The sequence below is a fragment of the Solenopsis invicta genome, chromosome 9 (assembly GCF_016802725.1).
Source record: "Solenopsis invicta isolate M01_SB chromosome 9, UNIL_Sinv_3.0, whole genome shotgun sequence".
In the NCBI taxonomy this organism is placed as follows: domain Eukaryota; kingdom Metazoa; phylum Arthropoda; class Insecta; order Hymenoptera; family Formicidae; genus Solenopsis; species Solenopsis invicta.
In genome coordinates, this window is record NC_052672.1 from 10693920 (window position 1) to 10718861 (window position 24942).

The 24942-nt window shown below is 36.8% G+C and overlaps 1 protein-coding gene across 5 annotated transcripts; it reads right to left on the reverse strand.

The window, feature by feature from the left end:
• On the reverse strand, positions 1-24678 carry LOC105207391 (unconventional myosin-Va). Of its 5 annotated transcripts, none has more exons than XM_026136974.2 (15): positions 23850-24678; positions 10206-10630; positions 7507-9883; positions 6244-6801; positions 5649-5948; positions 5327-5432; positions 4534-4720; positions 4388-4417; positions 3807-4005; positions 3546-3639; positions 3407-3442; positions 2935-3096; positions 2038-2710; positions 1531-1813; positions 1-1389 (listed from the first exon to the last, which is right to left on the reverse strand). In XM_026136974.2, the coding sequence occupies exons 1-15, from the start codon at positions 23874-23876 to the stop codon at positions 1270-1272; spliced, it is 5577 nt and encodes a 1858-aa protein (XP_025992759.2). In that variant the 5' UTR covers positions 23877-24678; the 3' UTR covers positions 1-1269. The 5 variants fall into 5 exon arrangements, with proteins under 5 accessions (XP_025992759.2, XP_039309376.1, XP_025992761.2 ...); XM_039453442.1 differs by having other exon boundaries at positions 24397-24662; XM_026136976.2 differs by lacking the exon at positions 3407-3442 and having other exon boundaries at positions 23850-24663.
• Positions 24679-24942: the final 264 nt, after the last annotated feature.

The following is a 24942-nucleotide window of genomic DNA, read 5'->3' on the forward strand; positions in this document are numbered from 1 at the left end:
GCTATCCAACACCTCGACTTTATTTTCACTGTAAGAACAAATAAGTATGTCACATCGAGTCAAGGTGTAATTGTGTAAATATATTCTGTCTATAACATCTTGGGGGACAAGGGATATTTTCTCTCTTTTCAGACATCATTCTGTGGAATATTTGTAATGCGTGATACCAATGGCAAACCGAACGAAATAACAATAACGAATGATGTTGCAATCTACTCGTAAAATGGCACAAAATACAATCGCATGTACATATATATAAATTAGAATACAACAATTATATACTCCTGTTTCTTTCGGTCGCCTTCATATTTTCTTCTCATTCGTATATTGGACCGTTATTGGACCCAATTTTAAAATAGTTCTTTCTTTCTCTCTTTTCCTCTCGTATCACAAAATATACAATCTATTTCCAACATGACGTTATATCTTTTCTCTCGCGCGCGTTTCTTCTTTACATTAATTACATCTTCAACAAGTTTTCAACTTTATCGTGCATACGAAATTCTCACAAGGATTAAGTATGGCGGTACAAAGAGAAAAAAAAGTTTCGCCATACATATGCAAACGAAATATTATCATATATTCACGCACATAATTATTTTATTATCAGCATCATTCTCATATATCCGTTCGTTAGATGATTTTCTCAGAATTATGGAAATTGTTTTGTTATGTGCGTAATTCCTGAATCTAATTAACTTACATTTTCAGAAATTCACAGCTTTTAATTTTTATATAGTAAAGAAATGAGCGAAAGAAGGCACACATTTTCTTGTACTATAAAAAAGAACGAAAGAATTATATCTCTGAGAATATCATTTATCTTAAATGCAAATAATATCGATCGATAAGAAAAAAATATTAAATTTATAATCCTTGTGGGAGCTTCATACTCATGCTTTCCTTACATTTCGATAACGCTGTACAATAACAACAATGAAAAATATCGTTCTTTCTCACTTACCGAGACCTGATCGTCTACCTACGGAACGGAATTGACTTCGAACGCGAATGCGATTAGGAATGCGACGACATATCGTAAAATCTACAAATTACCCGAGTAAAAAAGAAACATATAAAACGTGATATCGATGGACCGCTCTCGATGCGCCTACGTCTAAACGTAGCTGGATTACCGGTATCACTAACTTCTTGTACGAACAAGTGGACTAAGCGAGTTTATCGGTTATTCGCGTATAACGTTTTCAACTAAAGACACACAGTACAGTACAGTAGAGCGGGAATCTCCAGGATTGTGCCTGGTTTGCGTTACACCTTCTTGAGCATGGGCAAGTGAAGCACCTCTGGTACCTCGATATCTTCGAGTCGAATATCCGACGGATTGAATGAGAATCTTACGGGATAGGAATACTTTAGATCCATTAACAGCTGAAAATAAAAAGAATCCACTGTTATGTATCATGAAAAACTTTTTTCAAGCTCCCGACAAACGTATGAGTGTTATATAGATTATAGACACTCATTCTGTCGAAAAATCGATTATTCTCAATCGGTTTGCGGAGAACTTACTTGTTCGTTGTTCTCGCCACGCTCCTTCAGTTTGTCTTGTACTTTTTTGATGAACGAAACAGGAACTCGACTTTCGTAATCGTCGACAGGTGTGTACAGATTCAGAATTTTCACTATTTGATTAGCCGTCAGTTTGTTGCACATCTCGCAGACAGAATTAACGTCCTCGTCCGTCTTGCGAGCCTGCAGAAGCTGCGACGCCTGTATGATGGGTTGTAGTGCTTCCGACGCGCTTTCTAACTGTCGGTCTCTGCCCCACTGCTCCAAATGGCTCATGTTATACCTTAAATAATAAATGTAATATTGTATAATTCCTACAAAGTATATTCAACATTATTACCTGAATAATGGCAGAATTGAAAATAAATAATTATAAAATCAGATTTTAATTTGAAAGATTAGAAGTTAAAGGAGGAATTTGAGCTCTTTTTCATATTTGCTACATAACAATTATTCCTAATTTCTCGTTATATATGAATCAAGAATTAATGCCACAGTTTGTCTTACCTTATCTGCATACCCTTCGTCCATCGGCAAAGCTCGCTTCTTAGCAGAAGGTTGTTCAGAGCGCTGGCGCACATAAAGTAAAACAGCTGTTTAAATAGCTGTACTACGACCTCAGGATCTACGCCATGATACTGCAGGGTCTTGTGCACTGACGTCAGCTCGCCCAGAAGCTTGTCCAATTTCTGTTGCGTGGAATCCGGTTCGCCGCCCATGGACGACGACCTGGGCCGACCGGTCTTATCGGTTGGAACAGCTATCGCCTCGTGTTCTAGCAAAGCCGGTACCGTCAGCGCTTGAATCCTCTCCTTGAGATTCGTGATGAGATTGTTGAAAATCCAAAGAGCCACATTGCTCAGCACGACGCGATATTCGCTCAGATCGAAGTTTCTCAGGCTCTGTTCGTTTTGCCTAGGCGTATTCTCGATCTGAAACGGTTTGTCACCGGAGTACTGTTTCATGTTGTGCAACAAACGCAGAGTGTTGCTCAGCCAGAGCACCCTGGAGTCGAAGTCGTCGCGTTTTTTCAGCACGCGTTTAACGGCATTCAGGTACTCGGTCAACAACGACCGCACCTTATCATCATCGTTGATGCAATCGGTGTGTCTGATGCACATAAAGAGAATGTAGGCCGGTAAGCCCGGTAGCAATGTCACCGCTATTCGAGGCTTCAGCTCTGAAAAAAAGTAGAAATATGAAATATAAATTTGTGAATTCGAAGATCGTAGAAAGAAATTGAAAGTAGAAAAAGATAAATAAAAGTTAAACAAAAAATTTGGTAAATAGAAATGTAAAATTAAGTGATTTTTCGTAGAGAGTAAATTTTTATTCAAAAATGTTTAAATATAAAAATTTATAAATAAAGCAGAAAGCTTTAACAAAGCGATAGGCGATATTTACCAATGACCAAATGACGTATAATCAGGTTGATTTCTTCCTTTTTAAATTCAAACATTCCTTCATAATCTCTCTCCTTTTTGCGAACGATGGGCATGTTGTTTCCGTCTCCGTGAGTACCGGAAACGGCGACGCAACCATTCACCATTTCCACCGCGTTGGGCACTGCAAAATTAAAGAGTTTTATATTCGCGCATCTTTCAAAGTTCATTTTCAGAAAATTATGCTCAACAATATGCAAGCGATGATGAGTTATGGCCTGTATGATATTAAATAGTCTGAATAGTCTCTATAATAATCCTTTAGTTCGTTATATTTTTTATAAGATTTAACATTTTTAACTTACATAACAATTTATCTAACAGTTTCTATTTCTTCTTTTGCCCAAAAGCTTACTATCTTTTATATTCATAAACTATTCAGATAATTCAATAAGGTGACTTTCTAATGACGTTTGTCAAGACCACGCACTCACCGGCGCCTTTCATATAAGGACGTTCCTCCCCTTCGTCTTTGACAGCATTAAGAGATAAAGTAATTTATAATACTTAACGTAATTCTAATATTGTACAGCAATAGAATCTCTAACTACGTTTCATAAGTATTATACTTACAGCCAGCATCCTTGAGTCGTTTCGCCAGGATTCTACATTGTTTCTTGAAGCGTCTGCATTCCTCTGCTACTTTATCATATTTCTCTTGAAGTTCCTTTAACACAAGTGTCAAATAAACATATAAACTTTCATATTTAAACGAGAGATTGATAGATTTTACTGTAAATGAAAAATATATCCAAATTTAAAAACAACACAACAAAATTGATTGTGACTGATAATAAATTTCATATCATTAATAAAAAATTTTTTTTTACTTACAAGATTTTCAGACGTCAATCTAGCAACTTCATGCTGCATGTAAAGCTCCGCTTGGGTTTGTGGCGATTTACTTAAATTAATAGAGAGCAACTTTTGTTGCCTCTCAATTTCTTCTTGCAGCCTGTCTATTTCGTTTCGCCACTCGTCCCTTTGCGATCGCCAGTTCTTTTCCTTCGCTTGCAGCTCATCTTCCAATTGTCTTTAAAAAAAAGCAAAGAATCCAAATTTTTACTTTTTGAAAATTATTGCGAGAAATCTTTTGAATTGTTCAATCGTAAATTGTTCATTCAATGAAATCATGCTAAACACATGAAATCATGCCGTCATAAAATAATTATTGAAATGTAGTTTGAAAAATAATGACGTAGACAGCGAGAGAGAGAGACAGCAAACAAATTAAGAAAATTTAGCATGACTCATAATTAAGTTAATAATATTAATTTAACTGATATCAAAAAAACTGGTTTGAAATGCTTCAAGACGTTTATGATATCATAAAAATTAAAAAATATTTTTTTCTTGATTGAACAGTTCAATAACGTTCAAACGAGTGAATCTGCTCATGAATCTGCTCAACTCACTCTCCTCCCGGTACCTTTGTGTTAAGTTTACTGAAAACCGAAGTGCATGCACAAACGACAAAAGACTGTTGTTAGACGCTTTTTGGCACTTTATTAGCATTGTGTCAACTCGACACAAATAAATAAACGTATCGGTTTTGCGTTACCTATTAATCTTCTTTTGTGCTTCGAAGGCAAGTACCAGCTCGCCATCCTCATTTATAATATCCACGTCGCGACCATAGCTGGAACCTAAACTCTTCATTCTATGTGTGTGATCGGCCAGGACACTGTGCAGCTGAATACACTCCTCTCTTCTTCTTTCCAGTTCCTCCTGTAGCGCCTCGAATTGTACTACAATATCATTATCACTATTATTTCATATCTCTTACATCGTATAGTATTATTATTTTTTTTTTAGATAAATATTTAGCATTGGTGATTGCAATTTGATTCTAAGAAGGAAATCGCATAATTATGAATTATGAATACAAAAACAAATATACACAAAAAGCATTAAAAAAAATCGTTCTATATAATTTATGCTAGTTTAGTTTGAAGCACATAAAGTATCTTTTGCGTTTAAAGGAAAGGCAGGGAATTGGATTCATTATTGATGAGGTGACAATTTTGCAAGTAGTATGAGAAGTGCAGAATATAATATATAATTTAATAATATATAATTATATATAAATATATATAATTTAAAAAACATTAGTTGTAGTTACGCTAAAATTAATATTTAATATTAAACATATATAGAAAGTAAAAAAATAGCATTTAGAGGAGAGAAGATAAAAAAAGCAGAAAGCAAAAATTACAGATACACAGTATGTTTATCTATATAACGCTTTGATTTTTGAGTATTTGAAAATACAAAATCAATTGACTATATATTTAAGTCCGTATAGTGAAAGAAACAATGCAGAAAATAGCTAATGAATTGTAATATCAAATTACTCATGAGATTTTGCTGCGCTGATGATGGGCTGGCCGACGATACGGTCTTCCTCAATGAATTTAGGTCTTTTTTAATTTGCGCGTTCTCCATTTCCAGTTCTTGGAGCTGCAAGCAAACCACATTGTCTCAGTTAATCAGTGATAATAACGATAAGACAACGCAATATAGCGAAGTGGATTTATCACGATAATCTCTTAATACTGGTATTGAGTTCATTGCAAAAGACTGACAGATGTTACATTGATAGAACACGAAAAGAACTCGTCGAAAGCCAGAATTTAATATAAAAAATCACTTTTCTGAATAATTTATTTTATTTACTCTGAACGAATCCTGCGTTCTGTTAGACTCCTCGTTACTGTCGCGTTCCAAATCCTCAACCATTCTGATCAATCTGCCTTTCTCTTTCTCGACATCCTTCAGCTTCTGTTGCAGCTTCAGAACGAGACCAATGTCCACGGGCGCATGTGCGGCCGCGGATGCCTCCGGAGGTGATTTATTCGTTTGTACTTCCCCGTCGGGCGGACTATCCGACCGCTGTTGATTCCAGTCGATTGTTTCCACTCGCGAGTAGGGCGTCGACGAGGAAGCCGTGGATCTCACGGAGCCGTAACCGAAATCCTACAAAAAGAAATCAGATTACGCGTATAGCTCCAATCAACTTATCTTAATATCAATGATAAGAACTGAAGTGAAAAATTATAACTTATATAGAAAAAGACAGAAAGACGATATGAAAGAGATGATTATCATACTTCTCACTCACGATAAGCATTCAAAGCGATGAAATAACAAAAAACGATTAACAAGAAGTATAACATTTTATTATTTAGTTAAATTATTTTTACTTGCACATTAAAATTCCTTAAAAAAAATTCTCTAGTTTATTTAATAATACTTATATGCTTTGACTTACGGCATTTTGATCATCGTGCGGAATTTCCGTTGCGATTTGGCCACTACCGCTGGAAGCATTGCTCAAAGAGCGCGAGTGTCCAAGCACTCCTTGTACTTGTAATAACTTCTGTTCCAGCATTTCTGTGTGGTGTTCCAAATCGTGGTACTCTTTGAGCAGTCTTTGATAAGCTCCGCGGTCCTGATCCTGCTCCATTCGAAGCAGATCTTTTTCCTGCTCGATTCGATACTTCAGGTTCTGTTCGGCGCCGAGCTGATTACTGTTCAACTTCTCGGTTGCTATCAAGAGTTCCTTCCGTAATCTTTCGTTCTCCTTCTGCAACTTCTTGTTCTCCTCGTCCTTCTGTAGAATAATTCTGTCTTTATCGTGCAGTATATCCATTTTCTCATCTCTCTCTTGTTTTAGAATTTCGTCCATTCTTCTCAACTCCTTCACTTTGTCCTGCACCACTATGTTCAATTTCTTATTCTCAACATCAACGGATTTCAGATAGTCCAACTTGCCCTTCAAATCTACCATCTCGTTTTGAACGTTCTTCAAGTGGTGGCTCTCTTTCGCCTGAAACGACAAATTCGTACGTTCATTAGATCTCAATTTAATAATAATTTATTTATACAGTTTGACTTTCAACCAAGGAGAACCAAGTTAGGAGGTCGATATATCCTGTCAAACTGTATAAACACATTGTTATTAAATTGAGATCTAAGATAGTATGTTCGTTTAATTTGGTATGGGCTTTTACGAAAAATATTAAAATAAATAATCCTGATAGCAAAATAAAATGTTAAAATAAATAATTTTGATACAATCTAGCAGATTGACAGTAAATTTAATCTGATAGCAGAATCCATAACCATTTATGTCCACATTAAGCTCAGGATCTGTCGATAAAGCCTACTAACATTATGTCAGCAGATTAGGGACAGAAATCAAGCAGGATCTGTGCGGCAAGCAATCTGACAACAGACTAATAGCAGAAAATAAGCATGAGCTGTAAAGCCTGTTCGACTTCTGCCGCTAATCTGTTGACATAGCAGGCTTCATCTTATTTTTAACTATAATTTAGCATCATCAAATGTTCAATTTTTTTCTTTTTTGCAATAAAAAATTGGTAGCATGTTTTGGTCAACATTTGCTCTGCAAGTTTTTCTATCTGGATAATAAAACATAATAATGAATAATAATAAAAAATATATGTAAATATATGTAAATATATATATAAGTTTTCCAATTTAAATACATACAATTTTATCAAACACTTACCATTTCGTTTATCTTTTGCTGCAGCGTTATGATCTTCATCTCCAGGCCTTTGTTGAGCGACTTGACGTGCTCCACACTCCTGGCCTCGGCCTTCAATTTCCTGAAGACCTTCTTCGCCTGACGTTTCCTGATGCACGACTGCACAATTATTATGTTCTTGAGTCTCTTCTTGCACGCCATTCTCACGAGATATCCACGAGCGAATCTTTGAATCACCGTCGCTGCGGCGTGGTCCTTCATTCTCCTAAACCTGTCGCGAGCAATGTTACCCCTACCCCGCGTCTGCAAACCGACAATCGTGCGTTTCACCTGCAGGAACCATCGCCTCTGCAGCCAGCCCTTCACCCGCGCCTGGATCTTCACTGCCGCCCTCTCCCTCCTCACAGCCTCTGCCTTTTTCCGGGCGATGTAACCCCTGCCGTACCTCTGAAGGCCTAGGATTGACCTGCGGATCTTCCTGTATCTATTACGGTGAATCAGACCACGTACAGTCTTCTGAATCATTATGCAGGCGTCACGCTGCCTCTCCGCTCGTAACTTCTCCAGATATGCCACCTGACCAGCCCTGAACAGCACCTTGGTCTTGCCAAATTTGAATTTGTCCTCGTCGTTGATGTACCTGGCCAGGATGCGCCGGCAGGTCTCCTTCAGATCATCCCGCCGTATCTCTTTAAACTTGCAGAGGCAGCGGTACCTCTGGAAGAAGTCACCGTACGTACGCTGGCTTGGAAAGCCCGCAGCGGAGATCCTAATGGTCTCCAGAACGCCGCAAGCACGCAGCTGTTGCACCGCTCGCACCGGGCTGTACTCGAAGGCCTCCTTCTCGTCGTTCGGCTTGATGCAGCGCACGTAGTGCGGCGTCGTGGCGTTCAGCGTGGCCATCAACATGTTGAGGGAGTCACGAAACTGCGAACCAACTGTCTTCTTATTCTGTCTGTTGGCTATGTTCGTCGGCGCGCTCTTCTGGGCAGACACTTTCAATTTTGTATGCGGCACTGCCAGCTTAGGATCCTCGTCATTGAATAGACTCCTCAGCAGCTTGTTCTTGCCGCTTCTCAGCACGTCCACTTGTTCCTCGATCACGGTGTCGCGATTCTTCTCCAGGAAGCCCACGGTTTCGTATTCCACGAGATCAGCGAAGTGATGAATCAAAAAGGCTGAGGTGCCAAATCGCGGTTTTTCAAAGTGCTTAGACTTGATACACTTGGTGTACAACTTCTCCGCCCAGGAGGCGTCCGAACCCTTCGGCATACGGCACTCCTCGTCGAGGAGGTCCAGAATGCCGAGTTTGGTCTCGATCAAGTCGATGCACGGCTGATTGTCGTAAAAATCGATGAAGGTCCATTCGATGTCCTCTTTCAGATATTCCTCCTGCTCCAGCTTGAAGACGTGCTGGTTGAACTGCTGTTGAAGCTTTTCGTTTGCGTAATTGATGCAGAATTGTTCAAACGAGTTTATCTCAAATGTTTCGAAACCGTATATATCCAATACGCCGATGAAACAGTGCGCCTGACTGGGTGACTGTAACGAGCTGTTGATATTGGTCACGATCCAAGTGAAGAGCTCGGCATAAATGTGCTTGGCCAGAGCGTCCCGCGCACCAATCGCCTGATCCACGGTCATAGGCTTTAGGAAGACCTCCTTTAGGAAGACCTCCCGTGTCGAAACAATCTTCCGATGACACAACCACTTGCGCATTGCGTTCACTTCGACACCCAACAGCTCAGAAAGGACGAGTAGATGCCGGTCCGAAGACGAGATGTAGCATGATTCGGTGTCCACTTCGCCGTCCTTCGCGTTCTTAGGCGCGCAATTGCTTATGTTTACGTTACCTAGATGTAATATAGCCGCCAGGATGCGCAACATGTCATCTTGCTGCTTGGACGTAAAGCCGAGCATCGTCAATGCGCTTATCGTCTCGTCGAAATACTCGAGATCGTTCACGCCATCGATCCTGGGATTGTTGCCCTGATTGAGATAGTGGAATTGCTTCTGGTCAGTCAGGTACAACTGGGGAAGACGTTTTGCCGCCGAGCACATCTGATAGAAGATATGATAGTTTCGCTCTTCGTTTGCTTGGAACACCACCCGCGACTTCTCCAGCAGATAGGTCCTCATGCTCGCGCCGGTGATGTGATAGTTTTTGTTGAACTGGATTTCGATAAACTTTCCAAATCTGGAGGAATTGTCGTTCCTGGTAGTCTTCGCATTACCGATCGCTTCCATGATAGGCGAAGAGGCGAGAACCTTCTTCTCGATCTGCGTCTCCGTTGCTGATCCGCCGACGGTTGCAAAATACCGCATGGTATACTTCGCGGAGACCGTTTTGCCGGCGCCCGATTCGCCAGAAACGATAATCGACTGATCATGGTTCTCCCTAAATTAAAAAGGTGCGTAAGATTATTGTTTTATTCAGATTGAATAAGATTACATTAAATTTAAGCTATAATATAAAAAATAGTAACATAATAATATAATAAAAAATATTTTACATAAATGCAATTTAAAAGTTCTACTGAGATTAATCTATTATTTAATTAAAGTATACCTTTTACTTGTACAATCATTATATAGATAATTATTAGTATAGTGGTTCCTTATCTTATAACGGAAAGGCCGACTTGCTTTTTAATTAACATTGATATACAAACGTATCGATGACACAATCCGTAGATAAATATTGACGGGTTATTACTCACCTCTCCAACTTCATATAGGCTTCCTCGGCGACGGCGAATATGTGGGGTTCCAGGTCGCCCATCGCCTGGCCCCTATAGGCCCATATCGTGTCATTGCCGTAAATGGGTAATTCGTTGTACGGGTTGAAGGCTACCAGGACGATGCCGCAGTAGGTGTAAATGGAGTGCCGTTGGAAGCGGATCTGGAGATTGTAGAGGACAGCGGGTTCGTGGAGAAACGACAGCGACGTGAGGTTGTTTTCTCCTATTAGAATGTCGGGATTCCGAAGGGGCGGAAGATCGTTGTCCGACTTGATCTCTAATGTCTTCGTCTGTTTCGTCTCCTCCGTGCGCACCTTTAACGTCAGCTGTTTCAGCCTGTAGTTCTCCAGGAGCACGGCGCCCTCCCACACCTTCTCCCGATGCGGCACCCATACTCGGGCATCCTATGATCGATTCGTAAGTTGTTTTTGCATCAGTAAAGTTTCGTTGATTTTGTTATACAGCTTAATATAAAATCTGAGTTAGCCCCCTCGTCTATTAAATGCCGAAGGTTTATGAAAGCTTCAGAAAGTCGATAAACGCTTCGAGTCTACTGAGTACTGATATCTTTATTAAAAATGCAGACGGTTTATTTTAATAAAAATTGAGATTGAATTCTTTGTATTTCAGGTATTTATTTGAAGTGAGATCGGATGTAATTTATTGACTGCACGTGTTTATGCCATTGTAACAACGTTTAATTGGTCATCGCGAGAGACCTTTTTAAGCATCGCAAAGACGACCCGCTTTTCCTTTTGGAGAGCCGCATAAAGCACGAGGTCGCCAATAAGAATGTATCGATTCGGCCGAATGCTCCAATTCGCCGTTATTTCATGCATTCAATGTTATATAGGTATTGTATTATTCACGTACGACGGAAAACGCTGTTCGAACACAGAAATTACAGTTTCTATTTGATCTTAGCATTTAACGTAACGTCCACCATTAATTACGCACGTGATGAACACGAGGACGACATGACATACAAGATCGATGATTTCCTTCGTGCTTCGCGAATACGAAATTGAGCCACATAACAAATTGTATAGAACACGCTATTTCTATATTAGAAAGAAAGATGGAACTTGAATCAGTCTTTCGCTTATTTAGTTACAAAATAATAGAAGAGAGTTGCTGAATGCCAAATATTTTATGTTTTTACTTATTATAAGTGACTTTTAATGACAAATTTATGAAATACATGAGAAATGATTAATATAATGACGAAAATTTAATAAATTACATCTCGTTTTGTGCATGCTAAAAACACTTCAAAAATCAGGTGATCGGCATAAATTAATCAAAAATCAACGATTAATTTATATTGATAATAATGTAATCATGCAATTTTATATTGAATTTTTACATTTTTATAATAAAAAGTTTGCTGTCCTTTACATTTATTGTACATGTTTGCAAAATTATTATAAAGATTAAATCAATGTTTTTATAAAAACTATTAAGTTTTCTAAATCGTATCTCCACAAATTTTATTGCAATAAGTGATATTAATGTAAAACTTTGATGTAAGAAGGTTTGTAACCAATTAATTTATTATTAGTAAAGGGTTAAACATTGTAATAGTAGGTACCTTAAACATCAAACTATTTCCAACGTTGATTTATGTACAAATTAAAATATACCAAATGGAAAATGTAATACAAAATAATTTAAGTGGTACGCATGCGGCATCTCTCCCCTATATAAAGACAAATAAGGTTATTTATATTAATTAAAATTTTAGTCACGCACAGACATAATGTTTCAAAACGACGAAGTCTGAAAGCTATTTTAAGATTTATAAGCACAAGTCCAAGAAATCAGGCTTTCGCGGAGTCTTTGCGACATCACGCAGAAATTTAAATCTTCCGTAACCATCAGAGACAGTTTGACATTTTGTACGAACATACACGAGCGACTTTCGTAAGTGAATAACGGTGTATCGGCCAAACCGGCCAAACCCACCGGGCTTTCATGTTCGTAAGAATATCTACGTATTGTCGAAGCGGTCTACCGGGATCACTCAATTGTATTACGAATGTACTATCCAAAAGCATGTCAAGCAACGGTAAATTGGTTTTTCTACCGATACTGCGGCTTCCCTTTCGCCGTCCCACATTTCCGGATCATCCCATAAGTAACGTCGGCGATGCGTAACCGTAATTGGTAAGTTTCGCACATAAAATAATTTGCCGGGTACATCAATACAAAATAATACAAATGGATACAGCAATTTTTTCATTAGTATACCCCGAGACTTTATGTCTAGAATTATACAAGTAATGTGCTAATAAAATCTTTTTATAAATTAGCGGCTATTTGTAGATATTCTTTATATAGGATTAAAATATACTTTACACCGAAACATATTTCAGGAATTATATTGGAAAAATCGTGGTCTTCATTTTACAATTCGAAAAGCCTCGTGAATGAATGTGAAACGCGTAATCACAGTAACACCTAATTTATGCTGGGATAGCAATTACATAAAATGTGTGAAATAGCAGGCAAGAGTTGTGAATCCGCAAAGTCACGTTTACTTTAACGATAACGAGCTTCACCTTATTAAGTCTTGCACGGCAATGATGATTCGCATCTCCGCGGTGCGTGCGAAAATCATTCAATCAAGTGCAGATGGAAGAAAAAGGACGTCGATTTTTCTCTTTGTTAAAACTTGTAAATAAAATTTAATTACACGGGCCAATTAACCGCGTTTAAAAAGGCGATAAAACACGCGACCCTGAACTTGAATTCCACAGTGTGTGTGTGTGTGTGTGTGGGGGGTGCACGTGTATCATTAATTACGCAAGATACCGTTTCGCCAACTGAAGAAGAAATATGAAGTGGACAGGTGACTCGCTGCGGTAACGAAGTCACCGACGCGGTATAATTGAACCTCTTATCTCTTCGTTCGCCCCTATCGACATGTCTCTCGCTCGTATGACTCATGAAACGTATTCTGAATATATCGCTCGTATTTGTGCGAAACGTGCGCAAGATTACGCGACACCACGTTAACTAACGCCGTAATGCATTAAGTGCTTACGCCACCAGAATTGAAGTATTAATGGCTTCTATGGCATTTAATAAACAACCTTAGACGTCCTCGGCTTGATGCACGTTGCAAACTAATGCGATCTATTAAAGTCATATTTTCACTGATTGTGAGAAAAATGATTTTATTATATCACAAACGTATATATAAACTGAGAAAAAATATTGCTAAATTTTAATAAATATTTGTATGCATAATTGCAATTAAATATTTACTTGCGCTACGTAAATATTTGCTTAGTTAAAAAAATAATAGTTGAATTAAATTAGTGATTCTTGTATTAAATAAACATTTATTTATATTTAGTAAACAAATATTTATTAAAATTTAATAATTTTTTCTCTCGGTGTGATTTAATGCATTTTGGTGAAACTAAGCAGAATTTCTGGTTATTATGATAGGATTCGAGATTTTATAATCAGAACGTTTGATAGACCTATTGCTATAATTTGATAATTCCTGATAACGAGATTTTTAATTTGTTCGTTTTTGAACAGATGTACTGGTTAAATCCATCAAATTTTTAAATGATAGAACAAGACTTTTTTTCCAGTGTTCTCTAAATTAAAGATAAATCAGTGAGTAATTTGTGAAATCTAAAAATGTTTCTTTCGTTTATACCAATACAATTTCTTTCAAGGCATTCTATTAATTAAAGAAATTCGCAGATTACGTTGGTTATAAAATGAACAAATTGAAAAAGACTCACATTTATACACAAGAATGTATTCTTGTATTCTTAGAAAATTTTTGCCTGTCTAAGGAGCATTATTAATTACATAAGAGACTTTCGCCGAAGAGTTCTCAGAGCTCATGAAGGAAAGAAACGATGAAAAGGCAGACGTAGGATAAGTCGAGATATTCCTGGAGTATCCAATCCATAGGTTATAGGGGTTACATGCAAGTCACTGTTAATATAACAGCATTAATACAAACTCTTAGAACTGCATGATCGGTTAGATGGAAAACATTTTCAATTTTATTCTCTTTACATTTTGTTTTTATTTTTAATTAAGCAACATGCAACTTCGCGACTTATCTGGGAGGGTTTCTATCCATACGCATATGAAATTCTCTACATGGCTCGAGATTTTACGTACATGTCTTGGCTAACTCTCTCACTCCGTTGCCGTCGTAGCATACCAAAGAAATTCCCATGCTTTCTATGTTATATATCCGCGACATGCAACAACACAACGGCAACAGCAATAGCAGCAAGGCCAATTATCACCACGGGCACACGGCACACGGGAAGAGGAACAAAAAACTAGAGCTCTCTACCGGGTTTCTCATAGCAAGCTTCTGATTCAAGAGATGTCCAGAAGACAAAAGTGATCCGAAGATTTGTAGAAAGTAACGCTACATTTTGCGTATTTACGTAATTTCTTAATCCAATGCAAGTGAGTGCCTGATTTCACCGTATCACTTTCCGTCGCGGATTAGTAATGCGCGGATTAGTAATGGGTGTCAACGTTCGATACGCCCACGATTAAGATACATCATAAATAATTTTGTATACACAATAAATTAAATTAAAAATAATTGATAAATATATAAATAAAAAAAAAGAAAGGCAGAAAGAGAATAACCCAGTCGACACAATTTGTAATTGGTGTTTAATTTGGGAATAATACTTTATATAACAAATATTTTATGATATTTATATCACAATTACTTGTATCTATTGTTTTCCTTTATAAATAAATAATATAAATATGCTCTAATTTTATATATGTATAATATAAACATGTTAATGCTACATATTATTTTCAAGTATGTGATGTTTTAATATATATATATATATATATATATATATATATAATTTATATATATATATATTTTGTATAACGTTTATACAGGCCAATGTTTAAATTTATATATATATATATATATATATATATAAAATTTAAACATTGGCCTGTATAAACGTTATACAAAAAAGTAATTAATTATAATTAGATGATATAAATATATCATCATCATTACTTTTAAAAAGGGACAAAATTATAATATATCTACATTAACTACAACATTGCTGCAACTTTCGCGTTATATAATATAAAACGTGATACTAAAACTTGTAGCTGTTATAGTGAACACATGACTGTATCGATTAGGAATTTATCTCTTTCAAGTTCGTATGAAGAACCTCATGTTAATGACATTGAAGTTTTATTGATACATATATAAGTTTCTAATTTGATAACGTTATCTTTTTCTATCTTCTCACTTTGTACTTTTGTAAATTATATTTTCCTCTTAAGAGCGAGAAAATTTTTGTCGCAGCGCACATTTTTGTCACGTTTTGCGATCGATGCCGTCCATAATTTTCGCGAAAATTACTCGTTGACAATGTATTTTCTTCGACTTAATGCAAATCACCGGTACGCATATGCAGGAAGCAACTTTGTTGTCTTTGTTGTCTGCATGGGCGACGCAACCCTTCCGTTATTTATGCATCCGAGCTTCACCGACGTAAGGTTTCCATTGCACCTCGCACGTAAAGCTTTTTTTTCATAGTCACGCAAATGCTTTTCACGTGTTTCTTTCGTGCACAAATCAATATTAAGACTCAGCAAAATTAAATTAAATGTTAATTAAATTTTGTAAGCAATACATATTAAAACAGATCTATTAAATGACCAATCTTAGCTGCTACATTTCAAATTGAACTAAATATGTTGCTTAAGTTTACTGAAAACGCGATATCGTAACAAAATAAAAGATATAGCCGTGGAAAAAAAAACAATACAATAGAAGACATAAGGAAAAACTACAAGTATTCAGTAAAACCTATTCCCACATTATGTTACGTAAAATTACTTGTTAAAACCACAGTACCATCAAATGTTGTGCGTGGTTAATAACAATTTTATATATAAAATTTAAAATACGCGTGCATATGTATACACGCAATACACAAAATAATTGCACTTCCGTCGATTAATTGATGAGATAAATAATCGCATATGTTTTGAAAGAAATTTAATATATTTCTGAAATATTCTGCATCACATATTTTAATCTGATTTTATTGAATAACTTGTGTTATACGAAAGAAACATTTGTTTCATTGGCAAATTATTCCAATACACATTTTCATTATCGCTAATTACGTCAGTTATGATCAGACAAGTGGTTTGATAATTAACACGTGGCAGCGACACTTCATCAGCGGTCCGCGTTTCATGTCTTTGCGCACATTTTCATGTAATTTAAGTCTAAGTGGAGGGGCGTCGCAATCTTATCACTACGAGGCCATCCTGGAATGTATGATTCACGCTGACATGGATTTCTTCAGTGACTGGATGATTTTCGTTACGTGTTCGGTTCGTAAACATCAACACTTAAAATATAAAATAGGAAGGGATTTACACACATATGTATAAAGCAGGCAACGAAACTGTCGCGAAAGCTTAAAGAAAGAGTTATAAGCTTTTAAATACACGCAAAAATACGGAAACGACTAATAAAAATATTCTAGAATTTGTTGATGTGTTTTTTCCTTATTTTTAATTTTATATGAAAAGGACAATTTTACTGATGCACAGACTTGAAAATAATTATGTTGAACGTCTAAGCAAGTTATTAAAATGTTAAAATCGCTGCTTTTTGTAGCAACATTAACATGTACAACAAGCGTCTTACATAATTATTTAGATGGTTCAACAGAAAATTACCATTAGATTTGTATCCACCCTAAAATTTTCAATACTGTAATAAAACTGTTATCTTCGTGCATATTTATGAAAAGTACAAAATAACAATTACGTATCCCAAAATGCATGCACGCTGATAATGTTCTTTGCTAGGCGACCATGAAGCGCATATAGATGATTTAAGAGCAGAACTATAAAAACTTCGAGGTCTATTAACAAACTGTGCAAACAACTTCATCGAATTTACCTTCTTTGTCATATAGACGATATGATAATACGTATAAGATCGGTTGCTTATACGTTGACGGGTGCGTTTACTATTTTCCTATTTAATAGGCTATAAAACACAAAAGCGCGTTAATCTAAATCCCAATTACATTACAGATATAATTAAAAGCTGAGTTATGTCAAGTTATAAAAATATACGCGTATGTGTGTGTACGTGTATACACTTCTTTCTTCCCACACGTAAAATTACGCGAACTATAATTAGAGCTTAAAATATACCCACGCTGCGGTTTGCGTCATAAAAAAAATTGCACATTTACTCGTAATTTCACCTAATCACAGCGTCAAGCGCCGTAAGAAATAGACATCATTACATTTTACTGCACTCGGTTCTTTAAACTCGAAATAATGACGGTGTCCTTCGGCGCAAGACAAAATCGTAATGCCGCGTGGGGCGATGTAAAAATATTCCTCGCGGGTTAATGCACCCGATTCATGCCTTTACCGAGGCGCGATTAATCGGCCCCGATAAACAAAGGCAGATTTAACCGATCGAGAGTTTCCGCGATGGAAAGGCCGCGACCGTGAGAACGCGACTTTCCGCTCCTGGCGCAGGCGTTAGTTATGCGCGCGTCCATAAAAGCGGAATGCTTTCGTGGGATATCGCCGCGAGGATTTTACGTCTCGCGAATAGAGAGGAGAGAAGGGGGAGGGGCTATAAAGGACCGACGTAACGCCTTATTTAACGCAGGAAACATTTCTGCGCGAGAGAAAGATGCGCTCCTCCGATGAAGCGTCTGGCGCGTCTGCTCGACCGCTGCTGGCGGAAATTTCTCTTATCGGGAGGATGGCGCAGTGAAATGCGCTAATCTTAATGATCGATGGCGAAAACGGCGCATACGCACATCGATAATAGATTAGAGAGCCTGTGCGCAATGATCTTGGAACACGAAAGTCCTTTCCGTCCGCGGGATAATCAATACGAGGAGAATGGTCTCTCTATGTTAAGAGAAAGGGTTCCCGGCAACGTTCGCGCAATGAAAATGCAAGCGTGTATCTCAATGCGCACTGTATCTCAAACGGGCAATGACACTAATATTTAACTGCTCGCACTGTTTGCTCTAAACTTTAAATAAAACTTTTATATATAGATAACTGATATGGTCCCCGCTTCCAATAGGCGCTCGATATTAAATTGTAGCTGGATACTAATGAGTGTCTTTATCAATCCATTGCCATTTATTAAAGTAATCTCAAATCAAAGTAATCAAAAATATGAGGATCCGGTAACTCATATTTATTTTATTAATAACTGCTTAAAAGAGCGATCAAATATTCAGTTAATAAAAAACAATAATAAAAAAGTAAGAACACCAAATAAAATTGGCTTGTATTTATTTTTGTATCGACATATTTTTATTCGTAGCAATTACCAGTTTTATTATTATCACTTGTCAATTTTATATTATTATCATTCTTTAGAATCATTCTTTATAGTAAAATTTGTGATGGTACGAATTAGAAAACATAGATAGATAATCAATTATAGTTTCTAAAAATATTGATTTAATTTTTATAATAATTGCAAATATGTATATACAATGAATATAAAACATTAAATAGGTACGCTTTAGGAAACCCGCGCGCATTCAGCAACTTTCCCCTATGACACAAATATTTAATGAACTGCGGACACATAACTCGATGAGAGTTTGATGAGTCATTATATCGCAATTTTTTGAATTTCAGTTTCGATTCGTCCGGAGTCACGAACGCGCTCTCATGCTAAAATGTGAGCTAGAATCGTTGGTAACAACCAGCCGGGTGATCAGTTCGAGGAACGCGATCGGCGAGCTACGCTCGCGGCCAAGCAGATCCCTTTCTCTTGCTACAGAAAAGCAAAACGTCTAGGCCGCGAGGCAATCTCGCTGTACTCTTTGCCCTCCATCATCGTTAAGACCGGTAGATTCCTCACGCAGACGTGGGGAACGTTTTCATCTGCAGACAGTGGTGACGATCGTTTAAAGGGGTATCCTGGTCTATAGCGCACGCAAAAAGTTTCATTACCTTTGGGAGGGTTTTTTTCATAGAAACTGCTGCTCATATTTTTCCCCGTTTTTATATATATTTACTTGTGTATATTTAATAAGTATCTATTACAAATTTTAATGTGGCTAAATGTTAATTAACTTTTATATAAAAACAAATATTTTTTTCAAGCTGGCTGACACAATTTCACAAACTAGTCACAAAAGTTGAAGCTATCGGCTTCAACTTTTACGTATACCTAAGTAAAATATGTACGCCCGTTTATCGCCCGAACTAGGATTATTGCGATATTTATAAATTAACTATTTTTTCATACAAGTTAAATTTGTCTCAATCATTGTGTTCATTATTTTACGAAAAAAATTTAAATCTCTTTCCTTATAACGTAAAATATTTTTCATAAATTGAGAAAAATGCTCTCTCTCTCTCTCTCTCTCTCTCTCTACTCTCTTTTCCCACAACGTATTTTTCTATTCTTCGAATATTTTTCTATTTGATGCGCGCTCAATATTCGCTGTTTCAGAATTCTCCGAAGACCCGCATAATCGTAGCTCAAATCAGCATGAAAAAAAAATGCATTTAAAAGACGGTGTCCGCATCGTCAGCGTTATTTCGAACCTTTTTTTTCACTATACCCCCCGCGTCCGAAGAAGCGAAAACCTGTTATAATAAAAAGCGTGATGCCCGACCTCGGGCAACCCCCGCCGCTCAACATGCCACACCGATAAATCAACCACCAACGTCGGGGAGAAGCGTCACAGGCTTAAAGGGAATAGCATAAACCGAAGGCAATAGCGCTTTCTAATCCCGGTCTTCATTACTCAGCAGCATTACGCGTGCTAAATCCCAAGGCGTATAATATTTATTATGTACCGTATAACTTTTCCCATTTCAGTTCGCACGTAGATTTACAGTAAAAAGATGACGATGTGCGTTGTATGTTATTTCTTTTTATTAAATTTTAATCGCGATTAAAAATGTTGAAATCGCGATCATCCGTACAATTAAAGAAAGGTTTTTTTTTGTAATACGTTCGTATTGAGTGTCGTTGGCACGATTTCCTTCCGGATCGGACGACGACAATTAACTCGTTTGAAAGGTGTAATTAACTATATATTACCGGCCGTGACTTGTCAGAGATATTTCAACTGCGGTTATATATAATTCATGATTGTGGGAAACGCGACTCTTAGTAATAGTTGAGTTACTATCCACAGATGGTGCAATAATTCTAATAGAAAGAATTTATTTATTTTGTGTCACTACTTAAATTATTCATGCACAAAATATACAGGAAGAACGATTTCACTGCAGTATCTAAAAATTTAGCTACACCAAAAGAAAAAATATCTTATAACAAAAAATTATTTACTCCCAGCTTATTTACTTGCAGTCAAGTTAAAAATTAGTTAATCGAAATATTTATGTACATAAAATGAAGAAATAATTTTTATTCGAGTAAGTTTTTCTTGCAGTTGTATAAAATATTTACTGTTAGATTATTTTTATATTCAATATAGTCAAATTTTTTAATCTAAGAATACAATCTAATTAAGCTTAATAATATTATTTGTAAAATTATTATTTTAATGTATAAAAATACAAAATTATATACTTAACATAATATTACAAATACTTGTTTCTTCTGTTTAAGTAAAAATATTCACTTTTAAATAGACATATTATGTCAAGTACATAATTTTGTATTTTTATACATTAAAATAATAATTTTACAAATAATATTATTAAACCAAATTTAAACCAAGTTAAATATCCGATACAATTTTTTAAATGGTTCAACGTAATTATTTTTAGATCTGTCTCCCAGCAAAATTATTCTTTGTAATAATTTTGAATAATTTGCTAACTGTTTGTCAACCTCAAGACAATTACGTTAATTTTATATTGCACGTCTCTTCGCTTTGTATTTCATCGAACGTCACATCAAAAGCGTTTGATATAATCGTGATTGTACTTAAAGAAATGTTATCGCGACGAATCAAGCACGCGCTGTTGTTTCTACGATCGTGCCACCTGATTTAGACCAGAATTTAGGTCTCCCGTAATAGAGGCTCTCGCGGTGGCAGTTATTGATTTTTGTTTCGGAAAGAAATCTCGGAGGCCCGAGAAATGCTCCCTCTCTCCGTGTTTATTAAACATGTACAAAGAGCAAAATCTTCAACAACCTTTTATTGTTCAAGTCACGCGTTTTGCAGCCCGATCGATCAGTACGTGTCAATAAAAATGTAGCTTGCCCGAGCAATCTAAAATCCGAGATTCTCCAGTAACTTCTTCATTTTGAAAAACTGGGAAATGGAAGATTTAAATTTTCTCGAAGCTAATTGTATTTTATAAAATAATAATGTGCATTAATTACACATAAATTTTTATGATTTAAAAACGTTCAACATAAATTATTGTTCACATCAGTTTCGAGAGAAAGATATTAACCATATAATGTGAAACAAATATACAATTGAATAGAACTTGATCTTAATAAGGAAGAACATTTTAGATGGAACATCAGGTCAGTGTTGTTGATTCTTACACGATGCCGTACGAACCTTGAATTTAAAGGCATGCTCAGCCAAATTTGAGAATCTGTTTACTTTCCATTGAACTCGCTGAAAACAGCTAATTCATGAAGATTATACGTCTTCAAGTGAAATAAATGTTTTCAGAAAGACTTGAGAAACGATCGTGTGCTTTGTGTTAAGATGTTCATTGAGAATAAAAAAAAAAGTCCTTTGGAAGCGCGAATAATAGTCTGCATAATTAAACACAATGGAAACGTCCGTTATATTCAAATGAGAGTAAAAAAAGGATAACTATGAGAAACAGAATTTTCTCTTCAGCTTAAGTCTCTTGTATCATAGAAACTATGACATGCATATTATGTAAATGGATGACCTATATTCGTGATACATGTGTGTATTTATGGGTATGTAGTAGCACAATACTACATGGACACAATAATAATTATACAATCCCCGTTTGCGATCACGTCGTTGCGTAACAGAGAACTCGCGTCTCGAAAGGCTGGGAGACTTACAGTCTTTATCCGGGGTTTCTCCGGATATTTATAAAAAATTAATAATCGGAACTGGTAGACAACTTTCCCGGCTCGCGAGTTGTGCCCGGTGACACCGCGAGAAAGATACGTTCACTCCAAATGTCAAAGGCTTGCGCGCTTAATGTTTATCAGTGTGAAAACGGATCACAGCTTCGCACGCGCAACCATCAACTTGCAGTGGCCAGCATCGTTCCCGCAATTTCCATCTGATTGTGTAACCGCGAGACATTTTCAACTCCATGAGTTTCCTGGTTGATATATGCAAGGTAAGTCACGACAAGCGAGACTTCGAGATAATATTTACCACCGGAATAATCTAGATGATTTTATATGTAAATTACAGGGGCGTGCGATAATGTGCGATCTTATGGTCGAAAGCTTTTTAAAAGGTTTATATATTATTATTGTGAATATTGTTTATTGAATTTCAGCTCTATCGCTTTACTTGAAAGTACACAAAGAGGAAAAATTCCTAAATGTTAATAAATATTTATTCGAATAATACTAATGAAATATTTACTTCCCTATAAGCACACAATATTCCTAGAATTTTATTCAATGCTTTTAATATTATTTTAAATATAGGAATATTGTATTAATGTTATACGACCGTTTCTACACGATATTCGTGGTATATTACTTCAATATCCGTGGAATTATGAAAATATTCTACGAATATTATTCTGGTCAAAAATTAATGTGAATTACTATGCGTAAAATATTCATAAATTTTACAATTATTTAAAAGTCATAATATTTACGATAATTTAAGATATTGAAGTAAATAATATTATTTATTTTTCATACAATATTTAAATAATTATAACAGGAGTAGACATATGACCACTTTTCATTAAATAATATTGCATCGCTTATAGGGTTGTGGCACATTTATTTACTCTGCAAGACAAAATGATACTTGAATTAAATTAGTGGTTCTTGTACTAAATAAATATATATTTACATTTAGCAAATATTTCATTTGTACTATTCAAATAAACATTTATTAAAATTTAGTAATCTTTCCCTCGGTGTGTAGACGCGTTTCACATTCATCTTCAGAAATGTTTCGCAACGTTTAGAAACGGAAAAATGGAGCATCCCTGATCCTCTTCCATTATTCGCGCGTACAGATATGACTGGAAAAAAAATTGTTTTTGTTCAAGTAAATATATTTATTTTAACATCATTTCCTTAATTAGGAAAAAATATTTTCTAAGTTTAAAAATAAATTATCTTATATTAGTTAACATTTATTTAAACCAAGAAAATAGTGTTAAATAAATTTATTTACTTAAACATAAAAAAATGTTTCCAGTGCAGTGATGGAAACCATCGTTCGAAATGAGATAATCCGGAGAATCTCCGATCGCGCTCCGCGTCGCGTCGTGCCGAATTGAAACATCCCCTTGAAGCGCAGCGTCAAATCCCCTCCCCGAAACGGCGGCGTGCGAGCATCCTCGGCGCGCAATTTTATTTACGTCAGAGGAAACCTGCCATCTTCCTCGGGGATGCGAACCTGACGTCTAATACACCCCGATTATAGAGTCCCGCGGTACCTTAACGTAGAGCTCCCTCGTAGTCATCGTGGATCGGTCCAGATGTCGGGCGCCTGAATCAGGTCGAAGCTGGGTCAGGTGGTACAAGACGGGTCAGGTACAACACGATCACACGCGCGCACCTCTACACACATGCACACGCGCGGGAACGACGATGATGATGATGACGACGACGACGACGACGACGTCGACGACGACGACGACGGAGTGTCTACGGCGTTGGTCGCATGCGATCGAAAGCCGCACGCGCTATGAGCACCGTCGACTTCATCGAGTCGTACGCATTGTCACCTGACGAGATTCACGGCATGTTTATTTCTTTTTTTTTTCTCCACCCTTCCTCGTCCCTCGTTTCCCTTTGTCTCGACTCTCTTCCTCGCGCGTTTCTCGTGGTCACGCGGGCACCTCCGTGTTCTTCGTGTCGCGAGTGGTACCAGTTTCGCGCCGCGACTTATTCCCCAGGATAGGACCTGCTATCGACCTTCCACCAGGAGCACGATCCGGCACGGACCTCACCAGCGAGAGCGGACTCTCGCGAAGGACTTACCTCCACGTAAACGACGGCACTGCCGCTGCCAGCTGGCTCGTTATCGGGTTTAGATTGCGCGCCCCTCTACGGCGCCCACCTCGACGCCCACCTTCGTCGGCCCCGCGGGTGACATCGGCGTCCCGCTCTAACGCTCGTCAGCGATATCGCGCGGTCTTCCTTGAAGAATCGAAGAACAACGCTGGCGACGTTCGACGTAGAGCGGACTCTCGGAGAACGTTCAAGGCAGACGAGGAAAGCGCGACTCGATGGATTAGTGCTCCACATTTGAAGAACCTTATAAACACTACAATATTATTTAATATTAAACAATATTCTTGAAATTGAAAAGTGGTTATATGTTCACTCCGTATAATATTATGTAAATATTATATTATGTAACAGTAAATAATATCATTTACTTCAATATTTTAAATTATTGGGAATATTGTAACTTTTAAATGTAATAATTATAAAGTTTATTTTATCCATAATAATTCGCATTAATTACAATATAATATTTAGAACATTTGCATAATAGCCTATGGGTATTGAAATAATATAATC

What these genes read in the sequence shown, in the direction of transcription:
- LOC105207391 (XM_026136974.2), bottom strand. Translation starts at nt 23,876, where the DNA reads ATGACTACGAGGGAGCTCTACGTTAAG. An exon ending in AGCGCAGCAAAATCTCATGA is followed by an intron (nt 4,721 to 5,326) that starts GTAATTTGATAT and finishes ATGATATTGTAG; the next exon opens with TACAATTCGAGGCGCTACAG. An exon ending in GATTGACGTCTGAAAATCTT is followed by an intron (nt 3,640 to 3,806) that starts GTAAGTAAAAAA and finishes CTTGTGTTAAAG; the next exon opens with GAACTTCAAGAGAAATATGA.